The 19,355-nt window shown below is 36.6% G+C and overlaps 1 protein-coding gene and 2 long non-coding RNA genes across 10 annotated transcripts in view; 1 reads left to right on the top strand and 2 right to left on the bottom strand.

Moving 5' to 3' along the window:
- Positions 1 to 19,355, bottom strand: part of LOC100651821 (latrophilin-like protein LAT-2) — a 73,305-nt gene that overhangs the window by 2,743 nt on the left and 51,207 nt on the right. For 6 of the 8 annotated variants that reach the window (XM_048414045.1, XM_048414047.1, XM_048414046.1 and 3 more), the window contains 3 exons: positions 3,901 to 4,160; positions 2,729 to 2,830; positions 1,438 to 1,624 (listed from right to left, as the gene is read on the bottom strand). In XM_048414045.1, coding sequence (XP_048270002.1) covers positions 1,438 to 1,624; positions 2,729 to 2,830; positions 3,901 to 4,160 — 549 coding nt within the window. Of the gene's footprint in view, positions 1 to 1,437; positions 1,625 to 2,728; positions 2,831 to 3,900; positions 4,161 to 19,355 lie in introns of those variants that run through there. The other 2 variants (XR_007227337.1, XR_007227340.1) reach the window with 2 other exon arrangements.
- LOC125386866 lies at positions 8,990 to 12,799 on the top strand. The gene is made up of 2 exons (XR_007227349.1): positions 8,990 to 9,979; positions 10,102 to 12,799. It is a non-coding gene; the product is annotated as an uncharacterized LOC125386866 (long non-coding RNA).
- LOC125386864 lies at positions 11,041 to 16,692 on the bottom strand. The gene is made up of 2 exons (XR_007227346.1): positions 13,508 to 16,692; positions 11,041 to 13,374 (listed from the first exon to the last, which is right to left on the bottom strand). It is a non-coding gene; the product is annotated as an uncharacterized LOC125386864 (long non-coding RNA).

Raw genomic sequence — 19,355 nt, forward strand, 5'->3', positions numbered from 1 at the left:
CATTCGATGAACGAACGAACGTGCAATTCCAGTAGAATGTTAAATACGCGTACAATTTTTTAATCTGCGTGATAATTACCTTTTATCGTCAAAACTAATTCAAAAATATTCGAGTTACCGTGCAATATCAAAAACAATTCGTAGAAATCTATTTTTTCAACGACGTATTTGCGTTTCGCTTTCATTCCCTTGCTGCTACTGTCACGCGAAACTTGCAAATAAAAAATGTTGTTACCAGCCAGAGGCGATATTTGCTTCGCCATGAAAATTTTACGACTTTTCTTTCACGGGCTATGCTCTGACACCGAAAACACTAACTCCAATTGCAACTACAACTACATATCTCTTTTGCGCATGAGATCAAGTAGAGGCATCCGCTTCGTTTCGTATGAATAATTCGCTTTCGTATGGTACGGACGTTTCCGCGTTTACCGAGCGTTTGCCCTGAAGCTCATATACCCCGATTTTCAACCGTCCTTTGCTGATATTTCAAAGCATTCTCTCTGAGAAATTACCTTAAGTAAATGCGTTTCGAACTGTCTAATAATACACGTTTTCACTCTGTTGAAGCGCGTGAATCTTTGACGGAGGAATATCAACTATCGCACTTGCACAGAAATTATTAACAAACGTTCTCAAACTTTTTTAGCGCGCTACTATTTGATATTAATTCAAGATTGATTGAAATTTATTCGACATACGTATACGTATGTATTAAGTCGCTGAAGCTAATTGTAAAGCGGTCACTTACCGAATATCGATAAAACGCGTCGTAATGCGGCGCGAGGAAATTTTTACTTATAAGTCCATGCGAAAAGACAGTGGAAGGGCAAAAAGCGTAAGACAAAATGGCGCAACGTAGATAAGAAAAGAATAATCGAGGTGAAGGGAATTGAATATTCGATTAGGGAAAAGTATGTGCAAGAAAGGCAAGGGTCGTCTTCCATCGTTCTTCCATATGGAAAAGTCTCTACGTGGAAAACATTTGATACTCAGGCCGCATACGAAGAAAATGTCGTCGAATAACCGTTTAAGACCCGACTCGACCCGACTAGAGTCTCGAATGGCTATTGGTGGAAACTTCCAACGTGACTTCTGTCGAGAGAACTTCCGCTTGCTGTTTATCGCACGGTTACGCGCTTTTTTACCTTCCAATCGTTCGATCGGTTTTGTTCTATTCAAACTATATAAATCTCGATAATCGCAAAATCAGACTTGATCGTATAGAAAGGAAGAAACTTGGCAGCCAGAAACCAATAAGAAGATTGCTTTTCCAACAAAACTAATCGTAGGTCAAAGCCGCACGTTCTGTTTTATCGAATTCTAGTAGAAGACTGTAGCTGGAACTTTCCAGTTAGATATTCCAGTTAGATAGCAAGGTCGTAGATATATATCTTTCTGCAAGTTGTAGTATTTATTAGACAATTATTATTTTACCTGCAAAGAATGTCCAGTACAGAATACAGCCCAGAGAAAAGGGACTTTCCACACCCTGGACGCCACCCCGCACCCAGCTATGAGACCCACTATTAAACACACTTTTAAAAACAGAATAATTTGCAACGCTCTCCTTCTCTTCATCTTCTCGCGTTGCTTAATTTCCAGTTGCATGCTGCACGTGTATCTGCACAAAAGAAATTCGCTAAAATATTCTGTGATCGTTTCTGATCAAAACTGGAAACGAGCAGAATTTTATTCGAATAACAAATAATAAATAAATACAAGGAATAACATTTTATTCGCCACTAATGAACAAACATCCTAATAAATAAATATTTGTCCGAATGAGAATTTATTTGAACAAGAGATTATTTGTATAAGAATTTATCCGAATAAAAATTGAATTGGATAATATACTCAGATTAGAATTTATTCGAATAAAATTATATATTGTAATATAAATATTTATATATTATTTATTATTATTATTATTGTTTATATATTATTATAAATATTTATATATTATTACAAAATACTGAAGGTGAAATATATTTTCGAGCTTCGTTGTCCAATTGTTGTAGTATTGGCTCTTATAATTCATTTTTCTCAAATGTCATAATAGAATAATGTTCCATAGTTAACTAGTCATTTGGTAAATTAATAGTAAAAATTGTACTAGTACCTCCATCAAATTAAGTACACACAAACGATTATTCGTATTATTATTCGAATAATTTTGTAATCATATAGAAAACAATTTTGTTACTAATAACAAATAATTATTACCAAGATAAAATATTCGATTAATATAGAATTTGTTTGAATAATTATCGTAGACAAACATTTATTCGAGACAATGGCGAACGATGCTCAACTCTGGTTCGAACAAAATGGCCGCGAATGAGCGTTGTAAATTACGACGAGATTTCTCGTTGCTAAGGACGATACGTTTACACGTCACACACAGGTCTCTACGCTCTCTACGCTCGGAGAGGAGTGCCACATTTTTCGTGTCGATCCGTAGATCGATACGTATTGTACTAGTGCGAAGGATGCGCTGTTGGCCGTTGAAAGATTAATAGTAAATAAACTTGAGAGAAGACTGGATTTGCTCCACTGAATTATACATGGTAGCTAAATGGAAATCAGCCCGAACAAGCACTCGGGCGCGTCGTAACCAGTGAATACACCATACGTTTCTTTCTTACCGTCCACTTTTCAACACAATTTTTCCTAAACCGCAGATTTATTTCGAGACGACGCATATTTTTGGTGAAAAGCAGTGTACCTGGATACAATCGCAGCTTTGATTAGATAGTAGCCGGCGGAAAGAAGCAGAAGAGCCACTGGCAAGCCGTACGCATAAATCGTTGCCTTCGTTCCTAGAAACCTGTAACAGATTATATCGTGTTTGTAACGTCCAAATTATAATATGCAACGCGCCGAAGTAAGAACGCTCAAAATATAATATTGGAAGGCATCTGGCACCCAAATTTTAGTATTGCAACCTGTTTATCCAGAACCGTGTCACACACAGTAGACTACGTGCGACAATTCAATAGTTACGAAACGGAAAATCGAGTAAAATCACATTTCCATTGCTCTCTTTCAGTTGCCTTTCGGTAGCTGAAAATAGGAAACGATGGAACAATAGCAGAGAAGATACAATGAAAATACGATTGTTCAACCTGGAGAATTTCGTTCTTAAAATTTCGCGACGCTATGCGACGGAAGAGGGAATAGGAAAACGAGTTTTGAATATTTAGTCGAAAATCGGAACGAGATCAGGGACGAGATAAAACGATATCACATCGTTCCTATATCGTGACGTTTTTAATTCGTTTCAAAAGCATAGCTATCGCTTTATTCGGGAAATTAAATTTCAAAGAGTATTCGCGCAGGGTTCGACGTAGCAGGACAAACCGATAATTAACATGATGGAAAGTTTTGTTAAATCTAAAAAAGATTCTCTTGAACTTGTTAAAATAATGCATGAATTTTTAAGTTGGTAATAGCCGTAAAAGGCGTAAAATGTTTGCCACCGAAACGAGGTGTAAGATAGCCGACGTGAAATTTCAGTGAGCAAACCATGCCAAATTTTAGTTGGCCTCGATGATCATTTTATTTCGGAAAATGCTATTTGCACGTTCGACCGCCACTTCGGTATCGTTTCCGTGTCGATTTCTCCTCGTAAAACGGTAAATCGTAATTCCAGTATGGGGATGTGTAATAACTTTTACAAGTTTTATTTTACAACTTTTACAAGTATGAGCAGTCGTCGGGTCACGTCGCGCCAACTCGCCATTTTTGAAATCCCGTAACGCAACTTCTTGGAATTACGTGCGAATAGCGATAAACGTTCGAGGTTTCCGTTTTACACGAAAACATGGGTAGAAGATCGACGAAAGAAGGTAGGGGAAAGAGAAAGAAAAAAGTAAGATGGGGGAGAAGAAAATATACCAGCAATTGAAAGGTGTAAGATCCGCTATGTTCCAAATGACGGTCGCCTCACGTATCTGTAGGAAAGTGGCGATGGCCAGATCGAGCAATGGTGCACCCCAGGCGAACAGACTGTATTTCAAATAAGATGGTGGATCGTCGCGACGCGGGATCGAAGCAACGGTTGCGTAAAGATGATGACACATCGCAGCCAGCCAACAAACCACCGTCATCCGAAGATACTGCAAGCTCAACTCCAGAGAGATGCATAATTCCCAGTCCTGCGAACACCGAGATCTTATTTTCTTCTTCTCCATTTTCTTTTATTTTCGTTATTCTTACAATTAGTTTTGTGCAAAATCTATTAGGAAGAGGATCCAATTCGTTTAGCAGTCGGTTCGGGGTGATCGCGAGAAATAAATTGCAAAGCTGCTGGTTTATAATCCAATAGGCAGTGAACGTTTCCTGCGTAACACTTTAGTAAACTTGATTTACCACTTTTATCCTTATTTTTATGTTTGAGAATGCTAAAATGGGTGTTTGTTGCCAACCTTCCGGGCAGAGGCCGACTAGAAACATTTTACGTTGCCAAAAAGATTCGTGTTATAGCGGCAAGGCTGATGTTATGTTTGTTCGTAATTTATTATATAAAAAGTAATAAAATGACAATTTGCCAGCCTCTCATTGGGGCAACAGCTTGGTGGACGTAATAAAAGTGTCGATTGCTCGAGCGTGTCGGCCGTCGTCCAAGACGCCAACTTACTTGCTAAGCCCGTATATTATTATTATACGTTTTATTATTACAAGTTTGACTAATATTGTCCCAATAACACACTTGCAAGTTGTCACTTTATCACTTTTTATGTACCTAATACATTATAAACAAACGAAAAATCAGCTTTGCTGATATGACAAGAAGTTTCTTTCTTAACAAAATGTCAAAATCTCAAGCATCAAAATAATAATAATAATCGATGAACCATGCTTACTGAAATCAGACGACAAAATGTTCACTACGTCATTAAGGTGGTTTCTGTAGGACGTGTAGGGCGCGTAAAACACGTTTAATGACTTTGTTACAAGTCTCGACTCGCGACTTCTTCGAGCGACATTTTATTCACAATTCTCGTTTTCGACTCTTTACGTACGACTCTCGATTTCGATTGACCAATCTCGCTTCCCGGTCGCAACTCGACTGTTCTGTTGATCCGATTCGTTTCGTTTTTGTCGCCTCTCAGTATCTCCACTACACCGCGTTCGTCCCAACTATTCGTGGAAGGACCGTAGGGATATCGATGACTCATTAGGCCTGTCGACACTTCCGCTTCGTCGTGACCTTACTTATATTTCATCGGTCTCTCGACGATGGTATACTTCGACGGACGAAACCGTTGGAAAGTTCTTTGTTGCCGAGTGCCATTACAGATTATTAGGGCGCGGATGGAGAATCAGCCGAATATACGCGTATACTTTTCTGCAAAAATCCGACAGGATTAACTTCAATCAAAAACGTGACATTTTCGGAACGAGATTGCGTCTCCTCTTTCGGCGTGTCCATTTTCGGTCTCGGGGATCCTCCTAACGACTAGTTTTCGAGTTTTCCGTTTCCAACAGATTGGCCCGCTTCTGATTCGCAATAAATTACCAGCGGAATCTTATTTTTCGCGATCCTCCATTATCGACGGTGTGATCAACTGTCTTACAAGAGGCCGAAAAGGTTCGACATTCTCACGATGCGCCATTACATCGTCTACCTCCCTCGCGAAACATTCGTCGAAAGCATATCGTAAAATTAACTGGATCACTGGATATCCTCCATTCGGAGATCGGGACGATATTCTTTAGTAATTTTTATTGGAACGATCGGCACGATGTGACGTAGCTTGGCGCGGTGCGGCCTATCGATTGAAAGCAACCGCGCGGAGAGGATCGATCACGCGGAACCTCCGACATAGTACATAGTAGGTGGAAGCAAACAGGAATACCGAAGGAGACACGACTCACGGTATCGGTGGTTCATCTGTCTCAGATTAAACCAGCTGCTACGTTGCCGAGCTACCGTCGCTCGAATACCATTGGTTACAGTTATATACAACCTGTAATCGAATATATCGGAAATACCGAGATTGTCGTTGCTGTTAGCTGTATAACCAGCGGGCTAACATGTTTTCGTTTTCCCGCGGTAAAGAAGAAGATTCGGTGATTTGCGTTGAGGTTTTTATATATTTCGGAATAGAAAGAGCAAATGCATGCATGAATGTACTATAGAAATCCTTTATTCAGAAATGTTAGAAATTAGGATTTCCAGTGGTTTCTATCCTATGTGATAATGTATTGATAGATGGATTATTTAATGATGATTATTTAACGTGAACTTAATGCAGTAGTGTGATATCGTAACTCTCGATTAACGACTATTCACTCTTGACTCTCCGACGGCTAACTGAACACCAACTGCTGCGGTGCCGAAATATATTAACGGCCGTTAGGCCTATCCAAGTTTTCCGACCCTTTCGGCTTGTCGGCATTTGCGCTTTATCGTCGACATTGTCTGTACGTCTTTTCGCTCTTTTTGCGGTACTATAATAGTCGCTTTAATTATTATTATTAAACATTAGAGTTTTGTTAGAAGTGAGACCCACTTCAACAATTTATAAAAGAACACGAACAGAAAAAAAATAGCGAAGGCGATGATGGCGGAGGGGAAAGTTGATGGAGTTAGGTAGTTGTCGGATAGTACGGAGGAAAGTGGAAACTAAATTGGGTATTACGCATAGCGGCTACGTTATCACGGAAGGCTGGCAGTCGGCCGGATATCGAGTGTCAATATCCAAAGGATGTTGGCGCAATATCGGATGAACGGTTCTGAAACACGGCCACCCTATCTCGGACATGCCACGGCATTAATATTCCGAGCAAGTTATGATGCAACCATCTTCTTGTTTTCATCGTTGATAGGAATACTCGCGCTACGCGACACCAACTTGCGCCATTTTCTCCACCGAAATCACGTTCTCAATTCAATTCTGCATTGTTGAAGTTGACTGATAGGGGAACGAGTGGATGAATTTGTAATAGAAAAATATATTGAAATAAGTATAACTACAGGTATAGTGTATGAGATGAAAACCAAATAAACTGTTATCATTATTTGTTAATTTAATGTATGGTATTGTTGAGGTTAACTGGTAGAGGAACAAATGCATGAACTTGTAATAGAAGGATATATTGAAGTAAGTATAGATATAAGTATAAGTATAAGCATAGTATATGCTGATCCAGATCCTCACTCTTTCAGTGTTACAATACAATAGAAGAAGCTATGATAGGGAGCACGTTCATATATTTCTAGCAAAGGACATTACCAAAAAGTTAACCTTGTAGCTTTGGCTTAAGGAGAAAGAAACAGCAATAGGAATCTACTTATAGTCCTTTTGTTTCTAGACCTCAACAAACCCAAAACAAAATGTATATTCAGGGGCACAATAATATGCACCTCTCCTTATTTGGAATATCTTTTGTTTCACTAAATTCTATTCTCTTTGTAACGGGATATACAAAAGGAAAGCTGTAGAGTTTTTCTTGAAGTAATTACTTTAACATAAATTAAATTCACGTTGTTATCAGCTTGCAAGTTGGTTAAAGAATGTTTCATCGCCGATTTACAAGTGATTTGCGCATTTATTCAAAATATAATATCAAAAGGCAAAATGAGCAAATTTCAAATTCGAAAGTTCGACGAACACCATTGGCTTATCTCAACTATTTATTTGGCGATAACAATGATATTCGCAAAATACCAGTTGGCGATTGGCGGATAATACAGCGTGCAGGTTCTATTCTTATAACTCGAAATATTTTAAGGAAAGAACTGGAGCTTAAGGAAGACTACACGGGAGAAACAGAATCGTGCAAAGCGACGGGTGCTGAAATCAACGATAAAAGGAGGTGATGAGAAGTAAAGCTACTCTCCTCGGGTTCGCAAAATTCGACCAGAAAATACGCGTCAATTACAGTAATTAGCATTTTGTGTGGAGGAAACATTTCTGTTGCGCTCAGTCTGCCTGCATCGCGCAAATTCACCGCGAAAATCGTTTAAACAGATCCATTAAATTTTTTCGGCCACGTTGCTTTCGCCGTCCGACTGTAAATGAAAATTTCACCAACCCGACGAGCTTGTAAACCAACCATGCGACATTTCGAATTCTGACTTTGTAATTACACTAGCCGATAAATCGCATCGTTTCATATTTATATACGTATCGGTTCACCGACTAAAACTGTTCTTTTCACTAATGCAACGTTTATATATATAGAATTGGTAGATATTAATAAGCAATATATATATTATATATCAATATACTTAATTAATCTATATATATAATTAATCAATGTATATGAATACCAATGAATTATATATATATAATTGGTAAATAATAATAAGAAATATATATATTGATTAACAATAGATATATTATATATCAATATATTTTATTAATCTATATATATAACATATATAATTAGTCAATGAATACCAATGAATTATATATACATAATTGGTAGATAATAATAAGCAATATATATATATTGATGTAATTACACTAGCCGATAAATCGCATCGTTTCATATTTATATACGTATCGGTTCACCGACTAAAACTGTTCTTTTCACTAATGCAACGTTTATATATATAGAATTGGTAGATAATAATAAGCAATATATATATTGATTAACAATAGATATATTATATATCAATATATTTAATTAATCTATACATATATAACATATATAATTAGTCAATGAATATCAATGAATTATATATACATAATTGGTAGATAATAATATATATTGATTAACAATATGTATATTATATATCAATATATTTAATTAATCTATACATATATAACATATATAATTAATCAATGTATATGAATACTAATGAATTATATATATATAATTGGTAGTTAATAATAAGCAATATATATATTTATTCACAATAGATATATTATATATCAATATATTTAATTAATCTATACATATATAACATATATAATTAGTCAATGAATATCAATGAATTATATATACATAATTGGTAGATAATAATAAGCAATATATATATATTGATTAACAATATATGTATTATATATCAATATATCTAATTAATCAATGTATATGAATAGCAATGGTTAATCTCGAAATATGTATTTAACGAAAATTACGTTCAAAACAACGAGGATATTCATTTATTATCGAGAGTAGATACAGCGATGCAACTTAATAATTCATCGTAATTAATGCAGTCGGAACATGCAATTTTAGGTTGACTCGGTAATTTTCGTAATATTCATATACGTTACACATAAATACATTTTTAGCTGAAATTTTGATACCGTTCCTGTTTTCTCGAATCCTCTATAAATCTGTGCATAAAGGGTTATACAAAAGAAAACGGTTTTTCAGTTATACCGGAACGAATATATCTTAAAGATGCAACAGTCGATTGGAAGCGTTCGAAAGAGTAGATTCTTTTGAAGCATCGAACGAAAGCGAAGTAGAATAGCGTAAAGCCGAGAGAACTCGAACCTCTCGATATGTACGGTCGAGGTCTAAGCTCGGGATTATCCCTCGACTACGAGTATTAAGGAACAGGATCGGAAATTTGAATCGACATCGTGAATTTCAGATTTCAAATGAACGAATTTGAAGCCAAGATGTTCTTGTATCGAGAAAGTTCAAAGATAATGTTCCCTCTCCAACCTTCGATAAAAGACTTCACGCGGTCTTTCGACACCAAATTACAGGAAAATCGAGAATTGTCAATTTGAAATACGAATCGATTAAAACTAGTGAAAAGAAGACTCGATTGTTATATCGAAGCGATTACTAGTAATCGCCTTTGCCGTGGGGAAATATGATTGCCCTGAAGTTGGCTAATTTTCTTTCTTTCTCAATATTTTAGTACCTTTTCTACGTCTCTATCGATAATCTAATCGATAATGGTCTCGAATCGCAAACAATTTCAGACGAGAAGCTGAAATATCGAGCTTGTTAGTCTATCAAATTGTTTAATCGTTCTGTAAATTTGATGCGTCGCTATGGGGTAAATATAATCAAGTGTATCAAATGTGCACAAGTTAATTGCTTTGCTGCAGCTCCCATAATGTATAATATTTACTTGTATTAGTGTTTCGATCGATAACCGATGTTCAATCCAATTTTTAGTTGTTGTTACGTAATTACCATTTCAAGAGAGTAATAAAAGTGGTCTATAACGTAGTTTTACGATGCAAATCGATAATATCAGAATGTGAACGTGATACAGACCTGCGAAGATTTACGGAACATGATATACATAGTTATAACAAATTGAGAACACGATCTTAATTTGCAATTGCAATGATTAATAAAGTATAGCTATAGGCTATTACCATAGAACCATAAATTATAGGTTAAGATCGGATAAAGTATCAAAATCTATCAATTCTTATAATAAAACTCTTTATAGACACTATATATATTTTTATAAACATTGAATTACTATTTTTGTTTCATTGAAACAAAAAGATGAAATTTGGAATGCGAGAGGTAATGCGAAAGAATTAGAAAGATAGCCTATTAATATCAGTTGTAAAATCGAGACGCAGCGAGCGCTTCTTCTTGTTCTTATCTTTGGCTAAAGGGATCGACTTTTATCGACTTTTCCATAGTGCTCGATTAAGCTTGATTTTGGTTGCGTTTTCTTTTCGTGCATTCTCGCCAATATTTCTTGTTTTCCTACCGACTACTTTTTCTTATTATTATTATTATTATTATTATTATTATTATTATTATTATTATTATTATTATTATTATTATTATTATTATTATTATTATTATTATTATTTCTTATTATTTCTTATTATTATTTTAGTATCGTTCTACGTTTGTATATTCGATGATCGTTCTTCTTTATCGATCGTCTGGTAAATCTAAATTAAGCTACAATTAGATAACGTACAGTTGAGAGGACTTTGTTAACTGTACAAGTTCGGTCACGACGTGCTCACGGTTTCGACAAATAACGCAGTCCGTTGTAACCCTATCGACGCTATGGATCGTGACTGGAACTACTAACGGTTTACTCCTCTTAACGAGCACTGAATAATAGCGTGAGACGATGTATCTTCTTTTATATTACTTTATTAAAACAAATAGTTAAAATTACACTAGATTTGGACAATTTTACGTACTAGTTTGTGCACACGCAATGTGGAAATTGGGTCTAATGAGATAGCCTCTTTAGATCTTCCAAAGAATAGGAGTTGGAATGTATTTGAAAAAGAAATTTCTGATAAATGTGGAAGATGGAACACGCACATTAATACTGAGAGAAACGGCGATTGTATCGGCAAAGCGCCATCTAAGGAGTTTGAAAGTTGATGGTGAAAATTTAACTGTACGATTGCGACTACCACGACATCTATATATTTGATGGATTACGATACAAATCTGTCGTTCGTTTGCTTCGATGCGCGACAAACTTGGAAAGTAACTACATATTTGTTTCTACTTCTTACTTGAACTTCTTGATTCTATAAAAATTTTCAATATCTTTGCTACACGTCGGAGATAGAAGTTTGCCCGTTTCAAAACAAACGTGTTGAAAAGTTGCACGTAATATAAAACGTGTCTAGGAAAGATAAACGCAAGTTGTTCGGTGCAACGTTAACCTAAAAGCAGCGTTATCGGTACATGTAGGATCTGTCGGTTCAATCTTAAAAATCCGAATTACGTACCAATGAAAGCGTCGATTCAATTTTAATAAAAACAGTGCTTCTCTTTTTATTTTCTTTCCTTTCATGTCCATATATCTACGATCTTACGTTTTTCGATATAAGAAAATTCGGGTTTCGACTAAAACCAGTGGATAGGAAATTGTTGTCGAAAAAGTCTAGCGAACCGTATCATTGAATGTTAGAAAGCTATTAAAAGACGCATCAAAGCTTTAGATATAAAAAAAAGTTGTAATTCGATAAGAGTCAAAATTTGTTCATTCTTTGAGAAGCTCGGTTAGCTGCGATTTTTATCACACAATATATTTTGCAAATGGATGTCGTAGCTATGGTTAAAGATAAAATTCGATTTACGCCAAAAGATTCTGAGAAATTACGTAATTTAAATTTCAGCTGCTAGATATTTGGAAAAATGGAAAATCTTAGTTTTAACTTTTTAAAACTAAGCAACTGCGTATTTTGCAAACTTCTTATCCAGAACTAAATGGAGAATACAGCTCTATATATTCAAGCAACTTTTAAGCAAATATCGTTGATAAAACAAGGCAAATTTCACCTCAGTTCTACGTAAATAATGCATGCTTCCTGGACAAAGTTTTCTCTGCTGAACTGGGAGAACTTTATAGATTTATATTCCCGTTACCACGACTGCAGTTTTTGAAACTTTCTCGCGCATACGCTTTGCGATTTTTTCTTTCCCCTTGCTCCTTTTAAATCGTGGAATCGAAAATAATTCGTATCGAACTACGTGAGTCTAATTTCTAAATTGATCACTCGTATATCGCACGTTTAGCGCATATTTTCTCTTACAACGACGACTAATCGATTATTAATCCCTAAGTAAGAAATACATTCGTCGCTGATTCTCTTCGTTGGACCGTGCACTTATTGCGATGTGTGTAACTTCGTGTGGTACACTTGATCAGCCGAGTAGTAGTGTCACATGTATGAGTATGAATATGTGTGGTAGTACGTGCGTGCGCAGCGTCTCGTAAAACAGAAGAATGCAACTGTTCCGTTCGCATGGTGTTAAGGAAGATGGTGAGACAAAAGGAGTGCTGAGACGTATGCAATGTGTATCTACGAATATCTTGTAAATCACATATTAAATAAATCTGAAACTATTTTAAAATCATTTCTACATGTAATGTGAGTGTTCTTATATATTTATTTCGGCGACTAAGATCCACAATTCTCAACAGTACTAAAGTTAAATCTCGCTAGATTACAAGTGAAAGATAAAGGTTTTTAAAATCTTTTCGAAAACCGAACAAGTTACAAGGCAGAAAGAACATTCATGATTCAACGATGCACGAGTTCGATTTTCGCTACTTTCTTCAACTATGGGAAAACTTCGTAATTGAAAGAACCTCCACTGTAATTTTGAATCTCAAATGTTCTACCACAGTTCGCTTCAAACAGCGACTTTTGTGGACTTTGAGAAGTATACTGCATTGCAGGTATTGGTATCCTCCTCGCGGTTTCATTTTCAATCTTTCTTTGCGAAAACAACGAGAATTCGATCGGCGTTACTCTAACCTTACACATCCACGTTTCTTCCTTTCGACATTTATGGATTTTTATATAAATCACGAAAATCTTCTTACATATTTCGAACGCACCGACGCATAATCGATTGTAAGAACGTATCGTTTTCATCGCAAAGTATGTATTTTGCGACAATGGCTTGTTAGAATTTGGCTGCATCGTTATCGTAACGTAACTGCAAAATGTCGAACCGATGAATTATTTACTAACGATGAATGAAAAGTAACGTAAAATGTGTGTGTCTAAAAGTTATTAAAAAGAATAAGCTGCGCGAGAAAGAAAGTAGATAAATGCGGAAAGTCACTTACTTAAATATGGACGTCAATGAACATGGTTAATGTCATGGTGGTCGCGGCGAAAAATTACTGGGTACTGAAGTTTACGTAGTTGACGTAGAATAACTAACCTCCATCGATCGTCATAAACGCCTTATCTTTATGTCGATCCAGACGTCGATTTTCAGGCAATATATATCCATTGTAGGAGCTCGTAAAACGCAATTTTCTTAATATACATTTCGATATATCATATTCCAACTAAGGTCCCATCCGGTTTTATACGGAAATTATGTGGGAATTGAGAACGCGCGCGTGAAACGAGGGATACGACAGACAATCGACACACTTCACGCAATTAGGAAAATTGTACATTTCGATTGATTACAGGTACGTAATTACTGGTTCGATCTCCATCGATCTGCACTTCCTTTAAAGATCGATAATAGAAATCGATAAGACGTAACGCTGTATCTCTTACTACTCATACTATGGCTGCTACTATGTGCAGTGTTTTCCAATAGTTGGATGCGTGCACACAGTAAGAAAATTTTCGGTGTGTACAATCAAAGAGAAGAGAAATGTTAGAAATCTTAGAAATCATATTGAAAGAATTGATAAATTCGTTTATTCAGCCCGTGATAGTTGTTTCTCTCGAATGAAACGTGGTTAATCTCCTTTAACTATGGTTAAATACCTTCGTTTGCGTTTTATACCGACCGAGTTCGTTATTCGAAGTAAGGATGAAAGAATAATTGAAGTTTTTATCTGCTCTCTTTGCAATTTAAGGGTGGAGCCCGAAAGGATTATGCTGTTTGCAACATCCATGAAAAAAGTACACGAAAAACCACGCGCGCAATTAAATTTTTATAATCACTTTCCGTCGCGACCTTTATCTTTCCATAAGACAAAAAGTAGTTGATTCGCGTCATCCAGCTAACTTCATTTCGAACACTGCGCTAGTTTTCATCCACGTCGATTTGTACGTTCGAGTAATTAAACGACATGACCCGAGCGAATTAGCTGGAAATATCTCTATGCGGTATTCTAGCTTATACTTTGTACTAACCTTGTATACTAACCTTGTACTTTGACTTACTTAGTTAATCGTCGTCTCGATGCAGGAAAAAGAACGCAAAAGTGATTTTGGTATTTTTTCATAGCCCAGGAAGTTTGCAACATTTACGACAATACTTTCTAACAACTTTGTGTGAAATAGCTGCAACTCGATTTTGACGTTCGTTCCTTTTCGGCGAATAATTACGATATTGCTCGAAAGTTGTCGTTCGGAAACGTGATTTGAAACACAGGTAAATCCGCTTTGCTTGCTTCGGATTAAATTCAACGAATTTCGTTTGCATTAGCTTCCAGTTAGATTCGGCTCAACTTTGACCTGAATCGCGATTGGATCTGGGCTCGTTTCCCGTGTCCATATCCGAAAGAATGGGCATTTTCCAGAGACGTGACGCCGTGTAAAATCTGAAGCGGAAGCTAACCTTTACGGACGGGACCTCTCGATGAGCGAGCGTCGCTGTGAACGAGAGATATCGGCGCGCGCAGTTGAGAAAATATGCACGTTGAACGATTGCGTTATTCGTTGTTAAAAGCTTGTATTTTCTTCAATATTTAGTTCATCATCACTGTCACTATCACTAGAAGTATTGAAACATCTGAGTAGTATCCTTGTTGAACGTAGTTCGTTTGCACTGTCTGAAGCACTGTTGTCGTGTTCTATCTTGTCAGGTTCAAAATAATATCCGTCATCACTACTATCACTATCGAACATGTTCTTTCTGGAATTTTTTGGCAGCCGTGTATAAAGTATTACAAAAAATATATAAAATATATAAAAAGCCCGCTGATTCGTTTGGTAGTGCCATTGAAAGATTGAAATTTGTTTTGAGCCGGCCATCACCCTGCATCGCGAATTTACGGTAAACGGAAGATAAGATTTCTAAAGATCTGTAATTTTCTTTCATCAAAAACATAATACTGTTTAGTTTACTATACCCATGCGTAAATACGCAGAAGATTATTGCTCAGAAAATAGACATACGCTAGCCACTTCACAATAACTGACCGGAATTGTAAACAGATTCGGACGGCTATTTGCCGACACTCGTCTGCAAAGAGCTAAAGCATCGTCGGTGGAGAACATCTAATACGTGGATAATGTTGAGATTTTTATATATTTCGGAATAGAAAGAGCAAACGCGTGGATGAATGTATTATAGAAATTCTTTATTCGGAAATGTTAGAAATTAGGATTCCCAATGGTTTCTATATTCTATATGATAATGTATTGATAGATGGATTCATTACAGTGGATTAAACAGAAAACGATGATAATTTAACGTGAACTTAATGCAGTAGTGTGATATCACAACTCTCGATTAACGACTCCTCACTCTTGGCTCTCCGACGGCTAACTGAACATCGACTGCCGCGGTGCCGAAATATATTGATGGCCGTTAGGCCCATTGAAGTTTTCCGACCTTTTTGAATGTGCCAAAAACTAAACACTGGAAAAAATATAGAATTTTCCTAGAAGCGAGACCCATTTCAACAGATAACACCCACCCAAGGGAGGGAAAGTTGCAAAACATTTGTTAACCTTTCACACTGTTGCATTAATCATACGACCGTTTTTCATTTGAAGTCAGGTTTGCAAGACGAGGTCATTAAGTTTCTTATAGGTGCGCTAAGTGCTCTTCGACGATCGCGATACGTTGTAACACGGCCAATGTAGCTCCTGGTGCACACTCGTAACATCACGCCTTGGAAATGTCATTCCCATTTTCTTCGACGTACAGATCTTCCGTCGCATGTACTCAATCGATCGAATTTCACATAATAAAACGCCCAAATGGCTGTCTATTTTAAAACGAGTTTAAACTGCAGAAAATGAATCTTTAAAAATAAAAACCTAACCCCAATTCGTGCTAATTCGAAACTTCTTTCGTTTGGATAAGATTTTGGAAAAAGTTTTGTAGCGGCACGTAAGTCAACGGAAAATTCGAATCGCAAAAGACTCGTATTATTGTGCCGTGGAATACCAACGTTGTTTTAGTCTGCTAGTTTCAAAGGTAAACAAACTCCGGACAAAATATTATCGCCGTTATTGTAATCGTGAAGTGAATTAGGTGTAGGACGCGTAGAGTGCCAAAGAAATACTCGGTGGTGTTTAACAGTATGTATCTATTAACATTTTCGACTCTTTACGTACCACTCTCGATTTCGACTGACCTTTCTCGCTTCTCGGTCACCACTCAACTGTTTTCATGATCCGATTCGTTTCTTTTTGTCGCCCCTCAATATCCCCACTACGCGCGCGTTCGTTAGGCGTCCGCGACCGTTGTCGCGTACACCTTTTTCCAAGTATTCGGCGGAAGAACCGCAAAAATATCGATGGCGCATTAGGCCTGTCGGCACTTACGCCTTCGCTTACGGAAAGTTTTGTCGTCGAGTACTGCTACAATCGTCAACCGGAGTTACATATGAACTCTAACTAACTTTTTATAATAACACCGGTCGATACAAATAGACGTGCCCTCTAGGACGTTCAGTATAGCGAGTGATATACAGTCGAATAGCGAACGTAGAGACGAACAGTAGCATCGAGCGATACGACCGGCATAAACTATCTTTGTACTTGTACTTGAAGTAATTTTAATATACATCGACGATTATAATTTTATCACTTGTTTCTTTATTAAACAAACAAACACGTGTAATAGACCACCTCAGTTTAAATAAAACAAACACTAGCAAGAAGCGATCGGGATCTTTATCAGAAACAAATCGCTCTGTCACGGTCTGAACGAGAATTGTTCTCCTAAAACATTTGCAATGAATATGGTGAAATGTACAGAGATTTTAATATATACCTAATATATACCTTTGCTCGAGCACTGATTGCAATATGAAACCGTGCCGCTGAATAAGTACGTGCCGTTGAAAAACTCGTCACGTAGAAAATTTACCATATCGAATATCCCGAAACAGTTTGTTTCACATCTTCCTTCCATTTAACGGATCCAACACGTTGAATGCTACGCCAGTTTTACAAGATTTGACCGTGGCGCCAAAATGAATTTTTTTATTATGCGATACGTATAATATTGAAATATTACCTACCAGAGATATGTTACGGTGTATAATCATCATTAATGAATTTATCTCACTAAGGTCACTGGTGACCCCCAGGGCGCTGTAATACAATTTCGCTCGATTCAATTATTTTTTGCGATTATCAATTATCTCATATTATTTCCTCGCATTGCCAAATAATTGTTCTATGTTGTTACCTTCTGGGGCTACCATAAACCATAATCCAACTCTCGGTTATATTTATTCGGATTCGCAATATTTCTAAAGAACCGTTATAAAATTTAGCATTTTTTACTCTACTGTCAAGGCCCTTAATTGCCATCAAACATCTTCCAAGTCGAAATGTTCTGTTTGCAAGATGATACATTTACACTGTACATGTGGTGAATGTGTGTGTAAGCGTCAGAGGGCGTGCAGGCCTTAGTTGGGACAAAAGACGATTGGCAGTCGTTAGAAGCATCTGGAAGAGTCGGTTGACAACAAGCGTGCGTGCGAGTATGTTTTCGAGATCTTCAAAATATAAGATATATGTATAACTGTTGTGTGCTAAATAAAGGAAATTATTTGTATTTCCGAATCCCTCCTATATCTTTATATTGGTTCATAGTTTTGCAAGTTATTTAGTGCGTGGTTTTTCAATATTGCGAGTTAGTTCGAGTGAGTTTCAGTAAGGGAAGAAACGTTCAAAGGATATAAAGAGAAAAAATATATTTCGAGCACTAGGAACGCTTGAGTAAGAGATAAGGAATCGATTAAAATGGAGAGATCAAAAATCATGATACCTATATTCGATGGCGAGGATTACGGTATATGGAAACAAAGAATAACGATGTTTCTCAAGTATAAAGAATGCGAGATTGTCACAACTAGAGCGAAGACCGAAACAGACAGTGAAGACTGGGACAAAAAGGATCTGAAGGCAATAAATATAATTTACAGTACCATCACAAATAGACAATTGGAATATATTAGGGAAGAAAAAACGGCGTATGAAATAATGAAAAAGTTCGATGAAATGTACTTGAAAGAGTCGACGGCGCTACAGTTCGTATGCAGAAGGAGATTGGAAAAGATAAGACCCGATAACTACAGTGATTCAGTACCGTTCTTTAGCGATTTCGAAAAATTAATAAGTGAATTAAAAAGTGCGGGCGCAAAAGTGAGTGAAAAGGAAAGATGGCATAGGATGCTAGGACACGTAAATTTTAAATACTTAAATATTTTGGGTAAAGAGCAGCTAGTGACTGGTATACCGAATGAATTTGAAAAGGAATTTTTTAAATGTACGGTGTGTATAGAAAGTAAAGTGCATAATTTACCTTTCAAAAATAATCGAACCGAGGCTAGGCAGATAATGGAAATTATTCATACGGACGTGTGCGGTCCCTTTAAGACTACCGGATTCAATGGAGAGAAATATTTTATCTCATTTATCGATGATTATAGTAAAATAGCTAGAATTTATTGTATAAAATCAAAAGATGAGGTGTTTGATTCTATCGTACAGTTTATAAACGAAGCCGAGAATCTAACGGGAAAGAGGTTAAAAATATTGAGATGCGATAATGGTAAAGAATATTTAAACAATCGAATTTATAAATTTGCTAGGGATAAAGGTCTCAGAATAAATAATTGCCCAACCTACGTACATGAATTGAACGGGATAGCGGAATGGTATAATAGAACAGTGATGGACATGGCGCGTTGCTTGTTAGCGGAAGCGAAAGTACATAAAAGGTACTGGCCGGAAATAGTTTGTACAGCGGCATAT

Source organism: Bombus terrestris, chromosome 18 (genome assembly GCF_910591885.1).
Source record: "Bombus terrestris chromosome 18, iyBomTerr1.2, whole genome shotgun sequence".
In the NCBI taxonomy this organism is placed as follows: Eukaryota; Metazoa; Arthropoda; class Insecta; order Hymenoptera; family Apidae; genus Bombus; species Bombus terrestris.